At 44.9% G+C, this 21573-nt stretch overlaps 2 protein-coding genes across 12 annotated transcripts in view; one reads left to right on the top strand and one right to left on the bottom strand.

Moving 5' to 3' along the window:
• Positions 1–14240, bottom strand: part of KCNG3 (potassium voltage-gated channel modifier subfamily G member 3) — a 98427-nt gene extending 84187 nt beyond the window's left edge. For 3 of the 10 annotated variants that reach the window (XM_047851964.1, XM_047851962.1, XM_047851963.1), the window contains exon 1: positions 12947–14238. In XM_047851964.1, coding sequence (XP_047707920.1) covers positions 12947–13611 — 665 coding nt within the window. In that variant the 5' untranslated portion in view covers positions 13612–14238. Of the gene's footprint in view, positions 1–12946 lie in introns of all 10 variants that reach the window. The other 7 variants (XR_007150768.1, XM_047851957.1, XM_047851961.1 and 4 more) reach the window with 5 other exon arrangements.
• A 104-nt stretch (positions 14241–14344) lies between these two features.
• MTA3 (metastasis associated 1 family member 3) overlaps positions 14345–21573 on the top strand; it is a 230301-nt gene continuing 223072 nt past the window's right edge. For both annotated transcript variants that reach the window (XM_047851954.1, XM_047851953.1), the window contains exon 1: positions 14345–15206. The gene's annotated coding sequence lies outside the window, so the exon portion shown is untranslated. The remainder of the gene's footprint in view (positions 15207–21573) is intronic.

The raw sequence follows: 21573 nt of genomic DNA, 5'->3' as shown, positions 1-21573 counted from the left end.
TTTTGATGTTCAGTTACCATAAAACCCATTAGAGTTCCCGGTCACTCGGGGTGGATCTTTTGCATGGTATTGTAACATCAGGTGTTGGGTCATTTAGGATGTATTGGTTCCTGAGTTATGCACATCTTCCAAATGTTAACACATTTCGTGCTATAATATTTTAAAAGTCACACTTATTAATATCACTACCAATCTCATCAGAAAAGTTAAGTATTGGGAAGCTGGCAAGTGCACAGTGGCTGGTTCAAGTTTTCCAAGTGTCTAATTTTTACTTGGGAGCTCTCATTTTTTTTATAAATTTTTTTTTTTAACGTTTATTTTTGAGACAGAGAGAGACAGAGCATGAACGGGGGAGGGTCAGAGAGAGAGGGAGACAAAGAATTTGAAACAGGCTCCTGGCTCTGAGCTGTCAGCACAGACCCCGACGCGGGGCTCGAACTCACGGACCGCGAGATCATGACCTGAGCCGAAGTCGGACGCTTAACCGACTGAGCCACCCAGGCGCCCCAGGGAGCTCTCATTTTATCACTGGCAACAAACGCTGGCCATCGTTGTCCTTGAAGTGACAGACTCACCTTGTTCATTTATGAGAAAATGTCTGCTAAGGTATTCAAGTCTGAATACCACAGTTTGTCAGTCATTCTTGCAAATAACAATGTTTCGTGAAAACAGGTGCTGGTGTAGCTTGCAACTCATCCAACTGTACAAGTTCTTTCCCTCGAGACAGCCACAGGATTTCAGTATGCAGCAGAAGTGCCCGCTGCAACTTCACGTTTCATCACGTAGATGTTAAAATACATACTTAAGGGTCAGGTGTAATAAAAGCAGTAATTTCGACTACATTGCCAAGGGCATTCCTTGTGACACCTTTTTCTAACCACGAGTACACGGTGGTGGAGAACACAACAGCTACTAACACCATCTGGTGCTGCCGTCCCTTCCCCGGAGCTCTTGTGCCCGGCATTCCAGGAATGCCAGGAAGACTTAAATGACACTACACCAGAAGTGACACCCCAGGGAGCATTAGTTCTGCTCCTGCGCCTGTGTTCCCTTCTACAGCAGGACCACCTCACCTTCTCGCCATCAGTGACTCTGGTTCCTCCCCTCCCTACACAGGAAGCTACTGGATGGCAAGGGCTATCTTGGTTATGTCTCAAGGCCAACTGAGTTACACCATATATTAATAAACAGGACTCCCTTCCTTTTTTGTTTTGTTTTTTTGTTTTTATTTTAGAGGAGAGAGAGAGAGAGAGCTGGGGAGAGGGACAAAGGGGGAGAGAGAGAGAGAGAGAGAGAGAGAGAGAGAGAGAGAGAGAGAGAATATCTTAAGCAGGCTCCACACTCAGAGCAGACCTGGACTTAGGGCTCGATCCCATGACCCTGGGATCATGACCTGAGCTGAAATCGAAAGTCAGACGCTCAACCGACTGAGCCACCCAGGCGTCCCAGGACACCTTCCTTTTTTGATATGTACTTCCCATTTTATTTCCCATAAAAATGCAGTCCCTGATTTACTAGGACCCTACCTGGTAAATCCCAGTTCTGATCATCCATCCTTTCCCCAACTACCTCTCACATTCACCAGTTCAGAGTAAATTGGTAAGTCTAAATCTGTGATCTGAAATTAATACAGACAGTCCCTAACTTATAAATACTGGATTTCCCACCCCAACCGAAAATGCTAATAAAAGTCCCTACTGTACCAGAACTCTTAGGATCGAATAATGAGCTCTGGTTAGGGGAAGTATCTTGGGAAAACAGAACAATCTGTGAGTCAGGGTGGGCCTCAGTGAGATCCAAGGGCAGCATCTGGCATAAAGCTGGTTAGAAGACAGCAGTTAGTAACCCACCCTCAACCCTCTACCGCTATGCTTACTTTACAAATGAGAACACCGAGGCTTCGAGAAGGAATGTGCCCGAGGACACACAGCCGGACAGGCTGAAACCTACGACAAGACCATTCTAGACCCAGGGTTGACAAGCTTTTTCTGTAAAGAGCCAGCGAGTCAACGTTTCAGGCTTTGCAAGCCAGCTAGCCTCTGTTGCAAATGTTCAAGTGTTCAACTCCACCCAAGTAGCAGGAAGCTGCCATAGACAACATGTAAACAAATGAGCATGGCTGTGCCCCAATAAAACTGTATTTATGGACGCTGAAATCTGAATGTCAGATAATTTGCATGAGTCATAAAACAGTCTTCTTTTGATTTTTTTTTTCCTCACCATTTTAAAAGTGTAAAAACCATTTAGCTCAGGGGCTGTACAGAAACAGGCAGCGGGCCCCAGTTGTCTGCAGGCCACAGTCTGCCCACCCTTGCTCCAGATCACCAGTCCTGCAACAGAGTGTGGGGGGGAACAGCAGGGCCCTGGTCATGCAATGATGTCAGAGACAAACCTGACCAATTACGACAACAGTTTTACCCAGAAAACGAAAAAGGAAACCCTGCCACGGCAACTCAGATCAACACGGCAGCTAGCAGCCTGGACCCAGGGCTCTAGGCAGCCCTTTGAGTATTAGGTGAAATGGGGGTCCTAACTGGCCTCACTGGCTCCACCCGTGCCCCCTAGAGTCTGCCCTCCATACGGGGGCCAGAGTCATCTCTTAAAATTTTAAATTAAATCAGGGGCACCTGGCTGGCTCAGTCCATAGACCATCGAACTTTTGACCTCTGGGTCATGAGTTTGAGCCCCCTGTTGGGTGCAGAGATTATTTTAAAATTTTTTTCAATTCAATCAAGTTATGTCTTCTGCTCAAAACCCACATTCCAATACAAATCCAAAGCCCTTACCATTTTATTTTCTCTTTTAAAAATGAGGACTATCGGGGCGCCTGTGTGGCTCAGTCGGTTAAACATCAGACTTCCGCTCAGGTCACGATCTCACGGTTTGTGAGTTCGAGCCCCGCGTCGGGCTCTGTGCCGACAGCTCGGAGCCTGGAGCCTGCTTCGGATTCTGTGTCTCCCTCTCTCTTGGCCTCTCTCTCTCTCAAAAATAGACAAAACATTAAAAATGAGGACTATCAAAAGTAAATCCCTTTAGCTGGTGCACCCATACAGCTCTATAAGAACTCCATTCCCCCACTGTTACTGTCACCATCACCCCCAATTCCCAACCCCTACCCCTCTGCTGGACAAAAACAGGCAACGGGCCTAAGTTGTCTGCAGGCCGCAGTCTGCCCACCCTTGTTCCAGACCACCAGTCCTGCAACCGAATGTGTGGGGGACAGCAGAGACCCTGGTCACCCCTACCTCTCTGCTTCCTTGCTGTTCCTCCAACAGACCAAGGGCACAACCCCCTCAAATCTGTGCTTACATGCTCTCTGCCTGGAACTCTCTTGGCCAGATACCTTCACGGCTGCCACCTGCATCCCTCCCGGTCCTTGTTCAGACATCCACCGCCTGATTAGAGAGACCTTTCCTGACTATGGTCCACACTCTACAAATCCCTTAATTCTGCTTTGTTTCTTCATAGCATCTATCACTATCATTATATATTTATTTATTAGAACAGATGGTTCTTGAGGGCAAGGACTCTGGTTGTTTTGTTTTTTTTTTAATTTGTTCACTGCTATATCTCCAGCCCCAGAACAGTCCCAGACATATAGGAGTTGTTCAATAAATGTTTGTCGAACTTCATGAATAAATGAATGGAAAGCCATAAAACCCATTTGCCAGTAAGTCCTTAAAATATAACCTACTCATAGGTTGAAGGCAACTTATAAAAACACACACTCTCGTATCAAAAATGAAAATGTGGGGCACCTGGCTGGCTCAGTTGCTGGAGCATGCAGATCTTGATCTCAGGATTGCAAGCTCAAGCCCCATAGTGGGTGCAGAGATTATACTTAATAAAATATTTAGGGGCACCTGGGTGGCTCAGTTGGTTAAGCATCCAACTCTTGATTTTGGCTCAGGTCATGATCTCGCAATTTATGGGATCAAGTCCCGTGTTTGGCTCGACACTAAGCATGGCACCTGCTTAAGATTCTCTCTCTCTCTCTCTCTCTCTCTCTCTCTCTCTCTCTCTCTCTTTCTCTCTCTCTCTCTCTCTGTCTCTCCCTCCCTCCCCTTCTCTATCCCTCTCTTGCTCACACACACTCTTGGTCTCTCTCTCTCTCTCTCTCTCTCAAAATAAATAAACATTTTAAACATAAATAAAGAAGACAAAATAAAAATCTTTTAAAAAATGAAAACACTGTTGTACCTGCATGTTTCTTTCACACGTATATAAAATACACACTGAAGGACTGCCCATGTGCAAGGTATTGAACTACATGTTGTGAAGAAAGAAATTTCTGTTCTCGAAGAACTCGTAGACGAAAAGGGAGGTAAGACTTTCACAAGCAACTCAAGAAAAGAGAGACAGCGGGAAGAGGCCCAATACAAGGAAAGGTAACAAGCCAAGGAGTTCAGTTTCCTGCTGAGGGCTCAGTCTTCATTCTCTCATTGACCCTTCTGTGTAAAATCCCCACTTAACTGAGGAGGGTAAAGGCCCAGAGCAGGGTAATGACTTAACTCCAGGGAGGCCTCCCGACTCGGGAGTCCTGAATTCTTAACACCATCGCCTTTTCCTTTTGACATTTTTTTGGCCTGAGAAAGTCAGATGATTGCCTCAATTACACACTTCCCTTCGCCAGTAGAGGAAAAGCTGAGGAGTCCTTGCTACTAGCAGGCAGAGAAAATCACTCAAATACATATAACTCTTCCAAACACTCCAACGAACCCACCCGTTCATGAATGAATGAATGAATTCAAACACAAATGTTTTGCCTATTGCTTCATCTGATTCATCTGCTCAGTCAAAATGCCTGGGTCCCTTTCTTAGCCATTCATGGGTTCCAGCTTTCTAACACATTTTAATACTCCTTCAAACACATCACCAAAACATAATGCTTCAAGTAGAATGGATGATGATCGATACTTGTACAACTCGGCGAATATAGTAAAATTCACTGAATTGTGTGCTTTAATTTTTTTTTAAGTAGGCTCCACGCCCAGTGTGGGGTTTCAACTCATGAGTCTTCTCAGGATCAAGAGTCTTCTGCTCAACAGAGTGAACCAGCTGGGCACTCCTGAATTGTATATTTTTAAATTTTTTTTTAATTCATTTTTGAGAGAGAGGCAAACAGAGAGAGAGAGAGAGAGAGAGAGAGAGAGAGAGAGAGATGGAAAGAGAGAGAGAGAGAAACAGAGCATGAGTGAGGGAGGGGCAGAGGGAGACTCAGGCTCCAGGGTCTGAGCTGTCAGCATAAAGCCTGGTGCAGGGCTTGAACCCATGAACCTTGAGATCATGACCTGAGCCGAAGTCAGCCGCTTAACCGACTGAGCCACCCAGGCGCCCCATGAATTGTGCACTTTAAAGGTGAGTTCTACAGTATGTGAGTTATATCTCAATAAAGCAGTTACATATTTGGGGCTCTTGCGTGGCTCAGTCAGTTAAGCATCCAACTTCGGCTCAGGTCATGATCTCACAGTCCATGAGCTCGAGCCCCACGTCAGGCTCTGTGCTGACAGCTCAGAACATGGAGCCTGCTTTGGATTCTGTGTCTCCCTCTCTCTCTGCCCCTTCCCTGCTCATTCTCTCTCTCTGTCTCAAAAAAAAAATAAATAAATAAAAACATTTTTAAAAAAACTAAGAAAAAAAAACTGTTACATATTTTTTAAGACATTCTTTTTTTTTTAAGTTTATTTATTTATTTTGAGAGAGAGAAAGAACAAGCTGGGGAGGGGCAAAGAAAGAGGGGGACAGAGGATCCAAAGCGGGCTCTGTGCTGAGAGGAGCAGACAGCCCAATGTGGGGCTTGAACTTAGGAACTGAGCTCATGACCTGAGCCAAAGTCAGATGTTTAACCAATTGAGTCACTCAGGCTCCCCTTTAAAGCTGTTTTATTTTTTTAAGGTGATTATTTCCAAATGTTTTCTATTAAAATTTTATTAACATTAGCATTCTATTCATTATTAACTGCATTCGTATTGTAACAGTCACTATCATTAATAAAGAGTAGTGCTAAATTGCACTCAGTTTAGGGGAAATTTGGTAATAGCTGACAAAATTTCAAAAAAAAAAATTTTTTTTTTAATCTTTATTTATTTTTGAGAGAGAGAGAGAGACAGAGCGCGAGCAGGGGAGGAACAGAGACAGAGGGAGACAGAATCTGAAGCAGGCTCCAGGCTCTGAGCTGTCAGCATAGAGCCCAACACGGGGCTTGACCTTGCGTACCATGAGATCATGACCTGAACTGAAGTCGGACACTTAACTGACTGAGCCACCCAGGCGCCCTGACAAAAAAACTTTTTTTAAAATACAATCCTCGGGGCGCCTGGGTGGCTCAGTCGGTTGAGCATCCGACTTCGGCTCAGGTCATGATCTCACAGTCCATGGGTTCTAGTCCCATGTCAGGCTCTGTGCTGACAGCTCAGAGCCTGGAGCCTGCTTCGGATTCTGTGTCTCCCCCTCTCTCTGCCCCTCCCCTGCTCATGCTCTGTCTCTGTCTCAAAAATAAATAAAAATATTAACAAAAAAAAAATTTAAACACAATCCTCTTGATCCAGCGATTTCCACTTCAGAATTTATCTAACATATATACTCACACCAATTTGCAAAAAAGATACATGAAAAAGACTGTTCTTTACCACCATTTGCATTTTTGAAAAACTGGAGTCAAAACCAAACATTCCACAGTAGTATGGAGCAGGGACATGGGAATCAAATGCCGGGTCACCACTTACCCACTCTGTGAGCTTACGTGCCGCTTCACCTCTCTAAATCTCACTCATAAGATGAAGATAGTAACGGTGCCACTTCACAGGATTGTTACAGGAGACTTAGATGACAAAATACATGTAAAAACTTAACAAGCAGCTAGCATATACGAACTATGAAATAAATTTAACTATGACAGCCATCACTATTACTGACAGGACAGAATCTTGGCCACTGAACTGTGGTCCAGCCATACAATGGAACATTCTACAGGTTTTCAAAAGAACGAGGAAGATTTCTATCAACTGATAAGGAAAGAGTTCCAAGATGTGCAGACAAAAAAGCAAATTGTTAAACAACATTATAGAATGATCCCAGTTATAAATTTTAAAAAATATGTACGTATAATTTATACACACGTGTGTGTGTGCGCACACGCGCATGTACCTACATGTATATGGGCATTTCAGGAAAGAATACCGAGAAACTGGGTAATGGGATTGAGGAGAGAGGGGCATGTTTACGCTTCACTCCACAACACTTAGAACCAACCATACTTCATTCCAGTGAGCAAACTTTTCACTTAAAAAAAAAATAAAATAAAAAGAACAACATTGAAAATTAATTTGCTTACTAAGGGAGAAAAAAAGCACCTTGATTAAAAAAAGAGTATTGATAAAAGAAAGTTTCCACTGCATTCTAAAACTGGCAGCAGATAGAAAAACCCTGTACATATATTAAAAGAAACAGTCCACTGTGCAAGAACAAAATTTAACTGAGATTCAGGGTTATGTTCAATCCTATCAGAGATCTATTAATTACCGGCTTCTGAAAATATCCACCTTATCTGCAAAGTAAAAGCACTGAGACTTTCACCTTCAGTTTCAAATATTGCTTCTTATTTTTAAAGTACTTAAAAACCTACTGAATTTATACAATATTGACCTAATAGGCAATAGAAATAATACAATTGATTTTTAAATTTCCATCACTTGGTGTTTCATTTTGATTATGTATTTCATTTTTAAAACTTGGGTTAAAAATAACACTGCAAAAAAAACTTGAACATCTTTACATCTCCTCAGATTCTCACTACCACACCACAAAGCAATACAAATTAAAGATCAAAATTCCACCATGAAGCAACTTTTAGAAATAATTTCTGAAGGACAGATTAAAATTACAGCAAGACTTTGCACCATAAAGAGATTTAAAATTCAAAAGACAACGCAACAGCTGAGATTGGCTGAGGGGACATAAGTTCAGAGGCAAAGGGGACCAAAAAGTAAAGGTGAGAAGAACTTTATATGTGACCTTTTCCTCAAAGTTCTGACTAGCATAGAGTATCTTTTTATGACACAGGCAGCCATGCTGAGTGATTTTATTTATCTTTTTATTTTTGTGAGTGACAGAGCACAAGCAGGGGAAGAGGTGGGGGGGGGGCACTGAATTCGAGGCAGCCTCCAGGCTCTGAGCTGTCAGCACAGAGCCCAACGCAGGGCTCGAACCCAGGAACTGCAAGATCATAACCTGAGCTGAAGTAGGACCCTTAAGCCACCCAGGTGCCCCATGAGTGGTTTTAAAAGAGTGGGTCAGGTGCCTGGCTGGCTCAGTCATTTGAGTGTCTGACTCTTGATCTTTGCTCAGGTCACGACCTGGGGGTTCGTGAGTTAGAGCCCCATGTTAGGCTCTGAGCTGACAGTGTGAGCCTGCTTGAGATTCTGTCTCTGCCCCTCCTCCGCTCATACACATGCACTCTCTCTCTCAAAATAAAATAAACTTTAAAAATAAAAAATAAAAAAACAGAAAGAAAAAGCATATTTTCCCACACATTGCAGGCAGGAGTATAAAACGGTATCATCTTTTTGAAGAGCACTTTGGAATTACCTATGCAAATTACAAATGCACATGCCCTTTGACCCTATGTCTTAACTTTCAGGAGTTTATCCTATGGATAAAAGCAAACTAATGTACATGTACAAGGATATTCATTGCAGCATTCTCTATAGATGAGACAACATAAATGTCCAAAAATTATGAGACATTCATACAGTGGAATATTATACAGCTGCATAAAATAACTGGGTAGCTCTTTATAGACTTATACAGAACAATCTCCAAGACATGTTGGTTAGTTTGAAAAGGAAGTTTCAGAAAAGTATTCTTGTACTGTTTTTGTTGTGTTGTTTGTAAATATATATGATATGTTTGTAAGTACATAAAATGTCTCTAAAATGACACACAAAATCAAGTAACTTTGGTTACATCTAGGGAAAAGAAGTAAATGCCCAGGAGATGGAGAAAGGCTTGCTTTTATAGCGTCTGGACTTTAGACCATTATTTATATGATTATTAATCATCTAGAACAAATCAATTTAAAAGGAACATATTCATGGGGTATCTAGGTGGCTCAGTCAGTTAAGCGTGGACTCTTGATTTCAGCTTAGGTCATGATCTCACGATTCATGAGTTTAAGCCCCATGTCGGGCTTTGTGCTGACAGTGCAGAGCCTGCTTGGGATTCTCTCTCTCTCTCTGTCTCAAGACAAATAAACCTTTAAAAAAAAAAGATCATATTCATACAGAAAAAACTTTCAAATTATTGATTTGGAAGACCTCTCAACATTTCTTCCAAACCTGAGATTGTATGCTATTCTAATATTTCAAAGATGAATAAAAAGAAATCCTATGCTTATATTTATTCCTTTTGCAAAATCACTACTTGATAAACAATCATTCCTTGATTTAACAGACTTTTTTTCTCATTCTTAGCACAAGATCCTGTCCTCCTCAACTAAGAGTTCCACCAGCTGAAGCCCACAGCCTTACCCCACACAGCTCTTCAAACTATGCAACAGAAGATATCATCCTGGAAGGCTGTATTTTGAATTATAATATAAACAGTAGACATTTATTGTGCCAAAATAATTTTTCTAAAAGATGCTGTCATAATAAATAGTATAGAATTTAGCTGCCTTCTAGGCCTTTTCCTCTCATCTAGTTTAGAAACGAGGACATGTTTATATGAAAAAATAACTACCATGCTAGGAAGGACGTTATAGATGGCAAATAAGCAGTACAAATAAGAAATCCCTCAAGAAATTCAAAAGAAAACATCACATCTATTCAGGTAGGCAGGAAAGGCTTCAAAAAAGAATCTAAGTTGGGCTTGATGGATGATTCAATTTCGACAGGCAAGGGACTGCACAGTAAGGAACATTCGGGTGGGTTCAGGAACAAGTGAGCAGGCCAGTATGGACAAATGGAGCCGGCAAGTGACAAGGAGTACTCCTAGCTCCTGGAAGTCCAAGTACTCAGTCCCTGATGCCTGTATCTTTCCAATGCCCTGGATTAATTATGAGTCTTTCTAATATTTTCCAGAGAGATCATTTCTTCTCCATTCTTACCACCTCAGAGCAATCCTTCCCTCTGCAAAGATCTCCAAACTCATCCTCCTGTTTCCAATCTTCCCCATCCCCAGTTCGCAGTGCACAACTCATGACCCCCATGATTTAATATACATAACCTACTTACCCCAAACCTGCCAACAGCTAACTACTGCCTACGAAATAAAATCATTATCCTTCTCCTTTGAGGCTTTCTAACATCTGCTGTGCCTCCACCTCTCACTCAATCATTGGACTCACACTCCCTAAACATAATATGCAAATTTCATGCCTATGCCCCTGCCGTTCTCTTTACCTGGAAAATTCTCCTTATTATGTTCTCAGGTGGAGCATACCTGGTTGTAAAGGTTGTGAATACAGTTTTTATAAATGACAACCACCCCCCCACCACTGTTGGGCAGTGCACAACCTCTGCAACCTTCCAAAGATGACTTGTTTCCATCCCCTTCCACTTTGAAGGCCAGACTGTATCCCAGAACAACTCAATTGTTAATCAATTGTGCCTCTCATTCCGACATCACCAATTTGACACCTTTTCTTTAGAAAACAACCAGGAAAAAAGTTACAATATTTGGAGTACGAACAGTGCCTTAAACAGCACATACTCAAAAAAGATGCTTGCAAATGACGACAGGATAAGTCAAGAAAGGCAGATTGTGGGTAACCCATAAAGAGCTTCGAAGGACAAGAAAAATGTTTTGGCTTTATTTGGTAGGTGCCAAATATGGTCAGATGATCAGAATGATGTTTTAAAAAGTCTAATTTCGGCAAACACAAGCAAGCAGGGTTTGAGAAACTATTGTCAAAGCACCAGCGTAGAGGCCCTGTCAGTTGGAGGAGGCCTATGGGAGGCTCCCTCTGTGACTTCCAGCCTCCTCAGCTGCTCACTCGTCCTTCAGCTTACCTGTTTGGGATTACAGAGGTTGATTTTCATACCTACACTTGGAGTGTGAAGCTTAAAACTGGGCCATTAAGCCAAGAAAAAACATGCTTTTGCCTGAAATATCTGGGTATCTAGGAAACAGTTCTGACTTGAATAATTATACACATACGTAAAATACATATACACAAATCAAGAATTCCTCTTCTTCCTTCACTTCTTTTGCAGACTCAGGAAGTCTAACTCAATTCTCCTGTTTCCTTTGCTAATGTAGCTTGAACTTTCACTAACCTTAGAATTCCACAATTACTAGTGAATCATTTCAAGGCTCACTGTCCTATGGTTTCCTAAAAGAATCAAGGGCATTTATGTATTTAGGTATATAAATTAATTTCATTGTACTGATGAGTACCAAATAAGTAATTCTTATCTGTAAATCAAAAACTCAGAACCTAATACATTACACACAATTAGTCTACTAATGAATTTCCTTTTAAAGCATGTATCTTGGATTTCATGCCAAGATATCACTATATCGGTAATGGACTCTGTGGTACTGGGCAATTTTATTTACCTCTTACATTAAAAAACAATCTTCACTCTCCAAAGGAAGACTATTATGTGGAACTAATGCACTGTAACATCAAGGCATATAATACCACCGGAAACATGCACATCTCTATCAGGAAAAGATTATCAGGCACAACCTAATTTTAAAAATGAATGGAAGGAGAAAAATAAGGAAATAAGGAAATAAATATGAATGGACGAGGCATCTTAAAACAGTGTCAAAGGTAAAACAGAATCTACAATCTTGTGTTTGTGCCAAGAGACTGTTTCCCTTCAAAGCCAACTTTACTGTTTATTCCTCCAACCAAATATGCAAAATGAACTCACTAGCTCTAAAAACAGAAGTGTGTTATCTCTATTGAAAGGTAAACATGACCTAAGGAAAGATTAAAATATTTTCCTTTTATCCCAATAAAGTGGAAAAAAAAAGAAAGATTAACTAGTCCAATAATGTTTCTGGATTTGGGGCAGTTTAAATGTTTCTTCTTTTCCAAGGTAGTGATTTTTTCCCTCCCCACACTGAAGACCCTTCTGAAAGCCACAGTGTGTATCTTTGGTATCAAGCAGTGAACAGGTGCTTTGCTAACTACATACTTTGTAGGAAAAGAAGAGAGAAAAGGGCAGACATCCATTATTTAGAGTCTTTTGTCGTTAATCTCTTTGATAATACAATTCCATTAAAATACATATTATGTAGAGTGTTTAGAATGTGTGGCCAGTGCATAGTAAACCACATTTCACCATAACAATACTTCATCTTTTCAACCACCAAAAATTGGCAAATAATTCAAACTGCTCTTAGCCCAAGGTTAAATTGTAATGCTAACAATAAAAGTTTAAAGAAATCTAATTAGTTGCTATTTGCTCAAAAGTAAACTAAAAGATGGGAGGCTTGTTTATCTCTACCTGCCCTTCCCCATGCCTGGCGACTCGCCCTCAAGAAGGTAGTCTAGGGGCGCAAGGTGGCTCAGTCGATTAAGCATCCAACCTCAGCTCGGGTCATGATTTCCCCGTTTGTGAGTTCGAGCCCCACGTCGGGCTCTGTGCTGACAGCCTAGAGGCTGCTTCAAATTCTGTGTCTCCCTTTCTCTGCCTCTCCCCCTCTCTCACTCTGTCTTTCAAGGGTAAATACATGTTAAAAGATTTAAAAAAAAAAAAAAGGGGGGGGGGGAGTCTAGTGTAAGGACCAGAGCCGCTTGGTCCCAGGTAAATAGGGAGTGGGAAGTGAGGACAAACCCATCCCCTGGCTGGCCCCGCCTGGGGCCCCGCTGGGCCGGGAACCTGGCCTGGCTCTGCAGCCCGGAGGCAAATAGGACGGAGACGGGACCGACGGACGGGACGGACAGACGCGACAGGACGGACGGGACGGGCAGAGAAGCAGTGCGTCCTACCCGGAGGGCTCCCTCCCAGGGCCGGCGGAGTACCTGCTCCGGTCATCCAGGCTGCGGTTATCGGCCGCCGCGGCGCGCCAGTCGGGCAGGGTGCTGGCGCACAGCACCACCATGGACACGATCACGAACACTACCGACACGCTGGCCAGGATCTGCGCGGCCAGAGACGACGTGGGCTCCTCGAAGGTCCGCCGCATGCGCTCGAGCCAGCGCCTGGAGGGGGCCGCCTCGGCACCGCCCGGTCGCACCTCGTCGCGGCCCAGGGCGCCAGGCTCGTCCGCCGAGTAGAAGGTGTAGGTGTCGGACATGCGGTCGTCGAGGCGGCGCTGGCAGCAGTACTCTAGATGCGCGCCCTCCAGGCCCCAGTAGATCATCTCGTTGTAAAATGAGAGCTCGCACATCCGCGGCGCGAAGCGCAGCTTTCCGTGGCCGCGCACGTAGAGCAGGATGAAGCCGAAGGCCTCCGAGTGCCGGTCGAAGAAGTACTCGTTGCGCTCGCGGTCGTAGTCGTCGCACACCTCCAGCACGTCGCGCTCAGAGCGGCAGCCGTGCAGCCGGCTCACGCGGCGCAGCGGGAAGTCCTTCAGCAGCTCCCGGGACAGCGAGTACCGGGCGCCGCCCACGTTCAGCACCACCGAGGCCGCCCCGCTGCGCCCGAAGGTCATGGCTGGCCGCCCCGAGGCCCCGAGGCCCGAGGCCGCCGCCGCCTCCGCCCCCCCGGTCGCCGCGCAGGGCCTGCCTGCCGTTGGCCGACGGGGGAGCGCGCCGTCGGGGCCCGCGGGCTGGCCGGCCGGCTCTCGCTGCGGGCTCCGCTCCTGCCCTTCGCCGACCCGGAGACCCCTCGGCTCTAGCCTCCTCCGCGGCCAGGCGTTGCTGCTAGCGACGCTCCCTCGGCGCGGCGGTACCTGCAGGTGGCCGGGGAGTCCCCTCAGGCGTCAGCGCTGCGCCCCGTTGGCTGGGAATGAGACTGTCAGCGCCTGGGAGGGGGGGGTGCCCCCCTGCGAGGCCGGGGTGTCCTTTCAAAGCGGCGGCGCTGTGCCCCCCGTGAGGGGCGCGGGCGGCGGGCGGAGGCACCGGTGCGGGATGGCTCACGGTCCCCGGCGCTCCCTCTGGCCGCGGTTCCGGCAACCGCCCCGCCGCCGTCCAGAGGCGAGAGGCAAAGTGAGCGGGTTCGGAGGCGGCGGAGAGCCGGCTCCGCGAGGCGGGGGCGGGGCCTCCTCGCGGTTCCCCCTCCTCGCCTCCCGGCTCAGCTCGGCTCACCTCCCTCCACGCGCCGCCCTCCTCTGCCCACCCGCGCCCGCACCTCCCGGGCCCGCTCGGCTGGGATTCCCCGGCGCCCCGCCCTGGACCTCGGGCTCCCCGCCTCGTGACGCCGTCCTCCCCCTCCGCTCCCGCCCGCTGCGGCCAGGAGTGGTCCGCGGGGCGGGGAAGGGAGCAACGGGGAGCCCCGGGGGTGGGGGCGGTCAAGCCCCGCGGCCGGGGTGCCTGCTCCCGCGTGCCACCCGGGGCCATCGGGATGACTTGGGCGGCCCCCTTTTAACCGCTCCCCCCCACCCCCCGCCAAATGGAGGCGGCAGGAGGGTAAGGAGGGGTGAGGACTGGGGTGCAGGATTTGAGGAGCGGGGGCAGACGGCGTTTGGAGAGCTTTTTCCAGAAACTATCCGGAACCCAGCGCAGTTTCTGAGAGCGCCCCAAGGGATTTCTCAAAGAAGGCACCCCAGCAATTGCTTTTCTTGACGACTTGCTTTTCCTCTGGCGGCACGGAGACCCACATACCGCGCTAAAGGCGACCACACACCCCAGCACCCAGGCTCGTTGTCGCCCTCCCGCCTGTCCTCCCGCGGAAGGGAGGGGCCCCACCCCCAGCGTTGTGGGGCGCGGGTCCTAAAAGGGCGCCTACGTGTACCTCTCCGGGACACCCTCCCCCCCACCCACCCAGGACGCTTTCTGTAGAGTGGGGTGAAAGTCAGGAGAATCGCTCTGCCACTGGCAAGAACACAATTTTCCCGTAGCCTTCATCTGCGCCCTCCTTTTCATAATGTCTTGATTTCCCCTGTGCACCCCCGAGCCGGCTGCAGCACTGGCTCTTGGAGCTTGAAGTGCCCTTTAAGGCTCCTCAGAGCGAACTGCCCTGCCTTCTGGTCGAAGCGCAGGGAGTGGGTTCCACTTGGCAGGGATTATTTTAAACTGCTACCTGCAATTCACGCGACATCCGACACCGGTAGCCCAGCCCGCGCGGTGCCCGCCAGAGGCGAAACAGGTGAGTTGTAAGGCAAACTGTTCAATGCAAAACAAATGCTGGAATTGAAAATAAGGGTGGGGTAGGGGTGGGGTGGGGTGGGATGCGGTCTTGTGACCGCCGAGTAACCCAGCTGGTTACTGGGAAGGGTTTTACTTTGCCCTTCACTTTTCATAATTTTGTAGGATTGTCCCGTGCCCACTAGAGGTCACCATAAAGAGTCATTTTGCCCTGATTCTAGTGTGGATTCAGCTTAAAAGCAAGACACCTACAAATTCAAGTGCCTATATCCCTCCTCACAAAGTAAAATCCCTCTGGGTGGTTTCTTAAAGAATGGAAATCTCTATATGTTGTTTATCCCTTGACTTGGATAATTTATCTTAAAAGCACTTAATGTGATTAAAGGCTCAAAAACAAGAGTTGTTTGTTTGCAAAGTAGCTACTAAACCAGGAAAACATCCTGAAGGAAATGAGTTTCAAGATAGATGGTTTCAAGAGGTGGTGGTCTTGTGCTGGCAGAGAGAAAGAGCAGAAAAGCATTCCAAATAGAATCTCAGATGTAAAGGATTAAAATCTGTAAAGAAAGCTAATGCATTTGCTTGGCTAAAAGGAAGGGGATCTCAACTGCAGAATTTAGATTTCAAACTCGAAGTAATGGGATGCCTGAATGTTTTAATAACAAAAATGGCTTGATGAAAGCTTCATTCAGGAAGGTTCTTTTGCCCTTCAATTTATTCTAAGAAGACCATTTCTGCCACCCAGGAATGGGAACCCCAACCCAAATCTTTGTAGATGAGGAAAAGCCAGTTCTTTCTTTTCTTTTCCGTTTTTTTTTTTTTTTTTTTTTTTTCTTTTTGGAGGCAGTGTCAGTTCTGAAAAACACTGAGACCAAGGACTCAGCAAGGCTTGGAAATGGTTTGTTATAGGATATGAGAATGGAGAAAAGTTTGCAGATGTGAGCAGAGAGAAGAACCTGGCTTCATTCCAGCAAAAGCCAATTCCTCAGGGAGTTGTTGAAAATACCTTCTAGAAGCATCACAGCAACAGAACAACTATTTTGTTGATTATTTTCTCCAACGTTACTATATCTATTTCCTGTGTTCGCTATCTAAAATCCCTTTAAAGTCTGTTGACTGAACCAGTTGGAGAAATATCACATTTTAAATTAAATTTGAGCTTAGAAAACAAATTAATTTGATGATAATATAATTTGTGCCTCCTAGGTATATTTTCATAAAATTTCTTAGAGAGGTAGGTTTAAATAATTTCATTTGTTTCAAGAGTAATATGTTTATTTGATTTTAATATCATCAACCACTGCTGCCGCAGCAATACCCAAATCATGTTCTTTTTCTCCCCCCTCAAATCACGTTCTTAAACAAAACAGTAAGATGCAGAAATGATGGGCTTGTCTCAATATAATCCAATTTAGAAAATATTCTTAAAAACTATGTTCTTAGAATTACTAAAAATTCTATTCCTTTGTACTTTCAAAAGACTACTTTGAGAATCATTTCATCTAAATTCTTTTCGGGATTCTGGATGATATTTAGGGCTTTCATAATATAAATCTTTAGAATGCATTAAAATTTAAAGGCACCAGGCAGAATTTTAGAGTTTGAAAGAACCAAGAGATTGTCTCGTCTCAATTTATCAACCCATTATTTAGGGAGGAGTAACAAGATGTCAGAGATGTGGCTGTAACTTGCCTAAGGTTCCCCATAGCAGCATTATGGTAGAGCCCAGGCTGGAACCGAGTTTTCTAGCTCCAAACTCTGGTCACTCGATCTCCAGGGCCTGTCTTCCTGCCACAACCTTCCGTCTGATCTCTCCATGCTCCAGTTCTTTCCTTCCTCTGTGAATCCTGTATTATGCCACCAGACAGCTCTTTCTGTTCATTTTGATCAAGCCATTCCCCAGTTCAGAACCTTAAAGGACTATAGATCTGTGGAATTACAAGTTGTCTAATAACGAGTCTGAACTGGTTATTAAAGCCCTCCCTAGATTGAAATTCTGGCTGCACAATTTATTTGCTAAATGATCTGGAACAAATTCTTTGAGCCTCGGTTTTGTCATCCATAGAATGGAGAGAATGGTAGCTTTATCATAGGGTGACGTGAGGATTAAGAGATCATATGGGGGTGTCCTACAGCTCAGGGCATGATACTAGAAAATTCACTTTGTGTATGCTTCCACTAGCCCAGTCAAGCCATGCACACTCTTATTCCTGTGTTCTAAATAAAGACAAATGGATTCATCTAAAAATGTGACCAAGCAGGGGCGCCTGGGTGACTCAGTCGGATAAGCGTCCGACTTCAGCTCAGGTCATGATCTCGCGGTTTATGAGTTTGAGCCCCGCGTTGGGCTCTGTGCTGACGGCTCAGAGCCTGGAGCCTGCTTCAGATTCTGTGTCTCCCTCTCTCTTCTAACCTCTCCCCTGCTCACGTTCTGTGTCTCTGTCTCTCAATAATAAATAAACATGTAAAAAATTTTATTTAAAAAAAATGTGACCTATCACAATAGTAACCTAAAACATCAAAAATTCAGTGAAACGTACTGCCCCTCATACTGCTGAGTCTGAGTGGAACACACATTCCTCTGTCACTTAGCATTGCACAACTAGTTGTGCTCCGGGACTCTGAACACCCTGCCCCAAAGCTTTATAACTTGAAATACCCTGTGGGCACTATCGGTCTTTGCTGCTTACTTATTGACTGCTTTGAAAAGCTCTCACTCTGCTGTTATTTCTTATTTCCAAGTGTTTATGGTTACACCAGCTTATTTCTCAGCATCTGCAGAATCAGTGGATGCTTTAAAAGGTCAGTTTTTTGGGGCACCTGGGTGGCTCAGTTGGTTGAGCGTCCAACTTCGGCTCAGGTCATGATCTTATGGTTTGTGAGTTTGAGCCCCGCGTGGGGTTGGGCTCTGTGCTGACAGCTCAGAGCCTGGAGCCTGCTTCAGATTCTGTCTCCTTTTCTCTCTACCCCTCCCCACTTGTGCTCTGTCTCTCTGTCTCTCAAAAATAAATAAATGTAAAAAAAATTTTTTTTTAAAAAGTCAGTTTTTTGAACGGAAACATAGCCTTCCAATGTCTTTAATTTTATATAAAAGAAAGACTCTAATGACTTCACCTACTGTGCACAGTTACCCAAGTAGAAGATAAAACTGCAATTTTTAATAAGTTGCCCTCAAAACCGTCTCACCACCTGAACCCCGTTCTTTTTTTTTTTTTTTTAATGTTTATTTATTTTTGAGAGAGACAGAGCATGAGTAGGGGAAGGGGAGAGAGAGAGGGAGACAGACTCCGAAGCAGGCTCCAGGCTGTGAGCCATCAGCACAGAGCCCAATGCAGGCTTGAACCCATGAATCATGAAATCACAACCTGAACCGAAGCTGGACACTCAGCTGACTGAGCCACCCAGGCTCCCTGACACAAACCCTGTTCTTAACCCTGTTCTTAAACCCTGTGGTGAGAAGCCACCAGAGGGATTTTCACCCTCACCAGTGTCCTGCCTTATTCTCTGCTCCAGGACATTTTATGCTCTTAAAGCATAAAGGAACACTATCTTCCTTAAATCTCCAGCTTTGAGAAGATCACTGTGTAATCATTATAAGGGGAGGCATAATTTTACCTCCAGCATTTTAGGGTTTTTGACTGGGCCTAAGAATTAAGCTGATATAGGACAAATTAATAGAGAAAAGCATACAAATTTAAGTTTTATGTGACCTAGGAGCCCTCGTAAGAAAACAAAGACCCGGGGCACCTGGGTGGCTCACTTGGTTAAGCGTCCAACTTTGGCTCAGGTCATGATCCCATGGTTCGTGAGTTCAAGCCCCGCATCGGGCTCTGTGCTGACAGCTCAGAGCCTGGAGCCTTCTTCAGATTCTGTGTCTCCCTCTCTCTCTCTGCCCCTCCCCTGCTCCTGCTCTTGCTCTGTCTCTCAAAAATAAATAAATGTTTAAAAAAACTTAAAAAAGAAAATGAAGACCCAAGGAAGTAGCAGAACCTAAATGCTTTTTTTTTTTTTTTTTTTTTTTTGAGGGAAAGAGAATCTTAAGCAGATGCCAATGCGTGAAACCCAACGCAGGGCTCGATCTCATGACCACGAAATCATGACCTGAGCAGAAATCAAGAGTTGAATACTTAACTGACTTAATCACCCAGGTGCCCCACTTAAATGCTTTTATATCGGTTGAACAAAGAAAGGCAGTTACGGAAAAGTAACTAAAATATATGGGGAGGCTAAAGGAAGACAAATTGTTTTGACAAAGTCTGCTTGTACAGAACTCTCTCCGCTTCAACTTCTCTCATCCTTGATGATAAAAATGGTTCTTAACTCCTAGTATAGGGAAGACATCTTCCACATGGGGGTTTCATCTGCTTTTAGAAAGAAAAGGGGGAAGATCAGAGCACCCTTCTTGTACCTAATGTTTTTGTAAGTGCTTTTAGCTCAAAGTGATCCTTATGCCAAAGTGGCATATTTTAGAGTGGCATATTCTGCTACCCTTCAGCATTAACAGCAAAAACATTGTTGGTGCCTTTTACAGAATGGCCCTTCTCCTTTATCTTCACCCAACCCTCATTCCTACGCTGTTATGTTGGATGGTGGTATAATGGCCCCTTCTCCCCACTACCACTCCTTGCCCCTTGCTGCTTACCGTAACTGAGAGCCCTTACTGTGTGGCACCACAAGCTCAGCTTTCCACAAAAACCTCTTCCTCTAACCCTCACTTTCCAGATAAGGAAATGAGGCTTCAAGAGGTTGGACTTGCTTAAGGACCCACAGCTGCTAGGAAGCACTAGCCCCAGTACGGAATCCCAAAGTCCATGCAGGGTCTCCTGCCTACCATGTTATCTCACCACTGACTCCCCTCTCTACCAAGCATCAAATACCCCTGGGGAGGGAGGAACGATTTTGGTTGATCCAGAGACAAGAATCTGACAAATCTCGAAGGGGGTCATTCTACAAGATAGCTAATCTTCAAAGAGTCACCTTCAGATCCTGAGATATTTAAGCAGGAGAGGATATAATGTCTGATATTTGCTTCAAAATAATCAAGGGGGGGGGCGCCTAGGTGGCTCAGTTGGTTAAGCATCTGACCAGCTCAAGTCATGATCTCGTGGTTCATGAGTTCAAGCCCCACATCGGGCTCCGTGCAGATGGCTCACAGCCTGGAGCCTTCTTAGGATTCCATGTCTCCCCCTCTCTCTGCCCCTTCCCAGCTTGTGCTCTGTCTCTCAAAAATAAATAAACATTAAATTTTTTTTAAGAAAATAAGCAAGAGCAAGTGGATTGAGGACATAGATGAAACAAGATTAACCATGAGTTGATAATTGTTGAAGCTGAGTGATAGAGTTCATGATATTAATCTCTCCCCATTTGTATTTATTTCAAATTGTCCATAATACAAAAATAAAAATAAAAATTTTAAACCTTGAGCTTCATTTTTTTTTAATTTTTTTTTTATGTTTATTCATTCTTGAAAGACAGAGACAGAGCAGAAGCAGGGGTAGGGCGGAGAGAGAGGGAGACACAGAATCTGAAGCAGGCTCCAGGCTCTGAGCTGTCAGCACAGAGCCCAATGTAGGGCTCGAACTCACAAACTCCAAGATCATGACCTAAGCCGAAGTCGGACGCTCAACCAACTGAGCCACCCAGGCGCCCCGAGCTTCATTTAAGCTTATGTATGAATGTTGACAATTATTCCTTCACACCAGATCAGAATGTACCTCTTCATGATGTCTATAATGAAGAGTCCCTCTAATTTCTCTAGAGTATAAAAAAGCTGAACACACATTCGACAATGCCTATTAAAATTTTAAATGCACACACCTAATGGTCCAGCAATTTTAACGCTAGGAATTTATCCTACAAGTAAATTCACATATTTCATAGAGATGTACATTTAAGGATCATTGCACTGTTTTCAATAGCAAAAGTCTAGAAAGTACCTAAATGTCCATAATTAGGGAACTGTGCTAAGTCCTGTGCTATGGGTTAAATTATGCCTTCTTTATATTAAAGGTACACGGATATGTTGGGGTGCCTGGGTGTCTCAGTTGGTTGAGCATCCAACTCTTGATTTCAGCTCAGGTCATGACCTCAGGGGTCATGGAATTGAGACCCACATCAGCCTCCACACTGAACATGGAGCTTGCTTGGGATTCTCTCTCTCTTTCTCCCTCTGCCCCCATGCTCTGCTCATGCTCTCTCTCTCTCTCAAATAAAAAATAAATTTTTATTTTATTTTTTTTTCAACGTTTATTTATTTTTTTTTGGGACAGAGAGAGACAGAGCATGAACGGGGGAGGGGCAGAGAGAGAGGGAGACACAGAATCGGAAACAGGCTCCAGGCTCTGAGCCATCAGCCCAGAGCCCGACACGGG

The sequence above is a fragment of the Prionailurus viverrinus genome, chromosome A3, assembly GCF_022837055.1.
Source record: "Prionailurus viverrinus isolate Anna chromosome A3, UM_Priviv_1.0, whole genome shotgun sequence".
Taxonomy (NCBI): Eukaryota; Metazoa; Chordata; class Mammalia; order Carnivora; family Felidae; genus Prionailurus; species Prionailurus viverrinus.
Note: the sequence above shows the minus strand (reverse complement) of the source record. Positions and strands in the feature narration are given on the sequence as shown.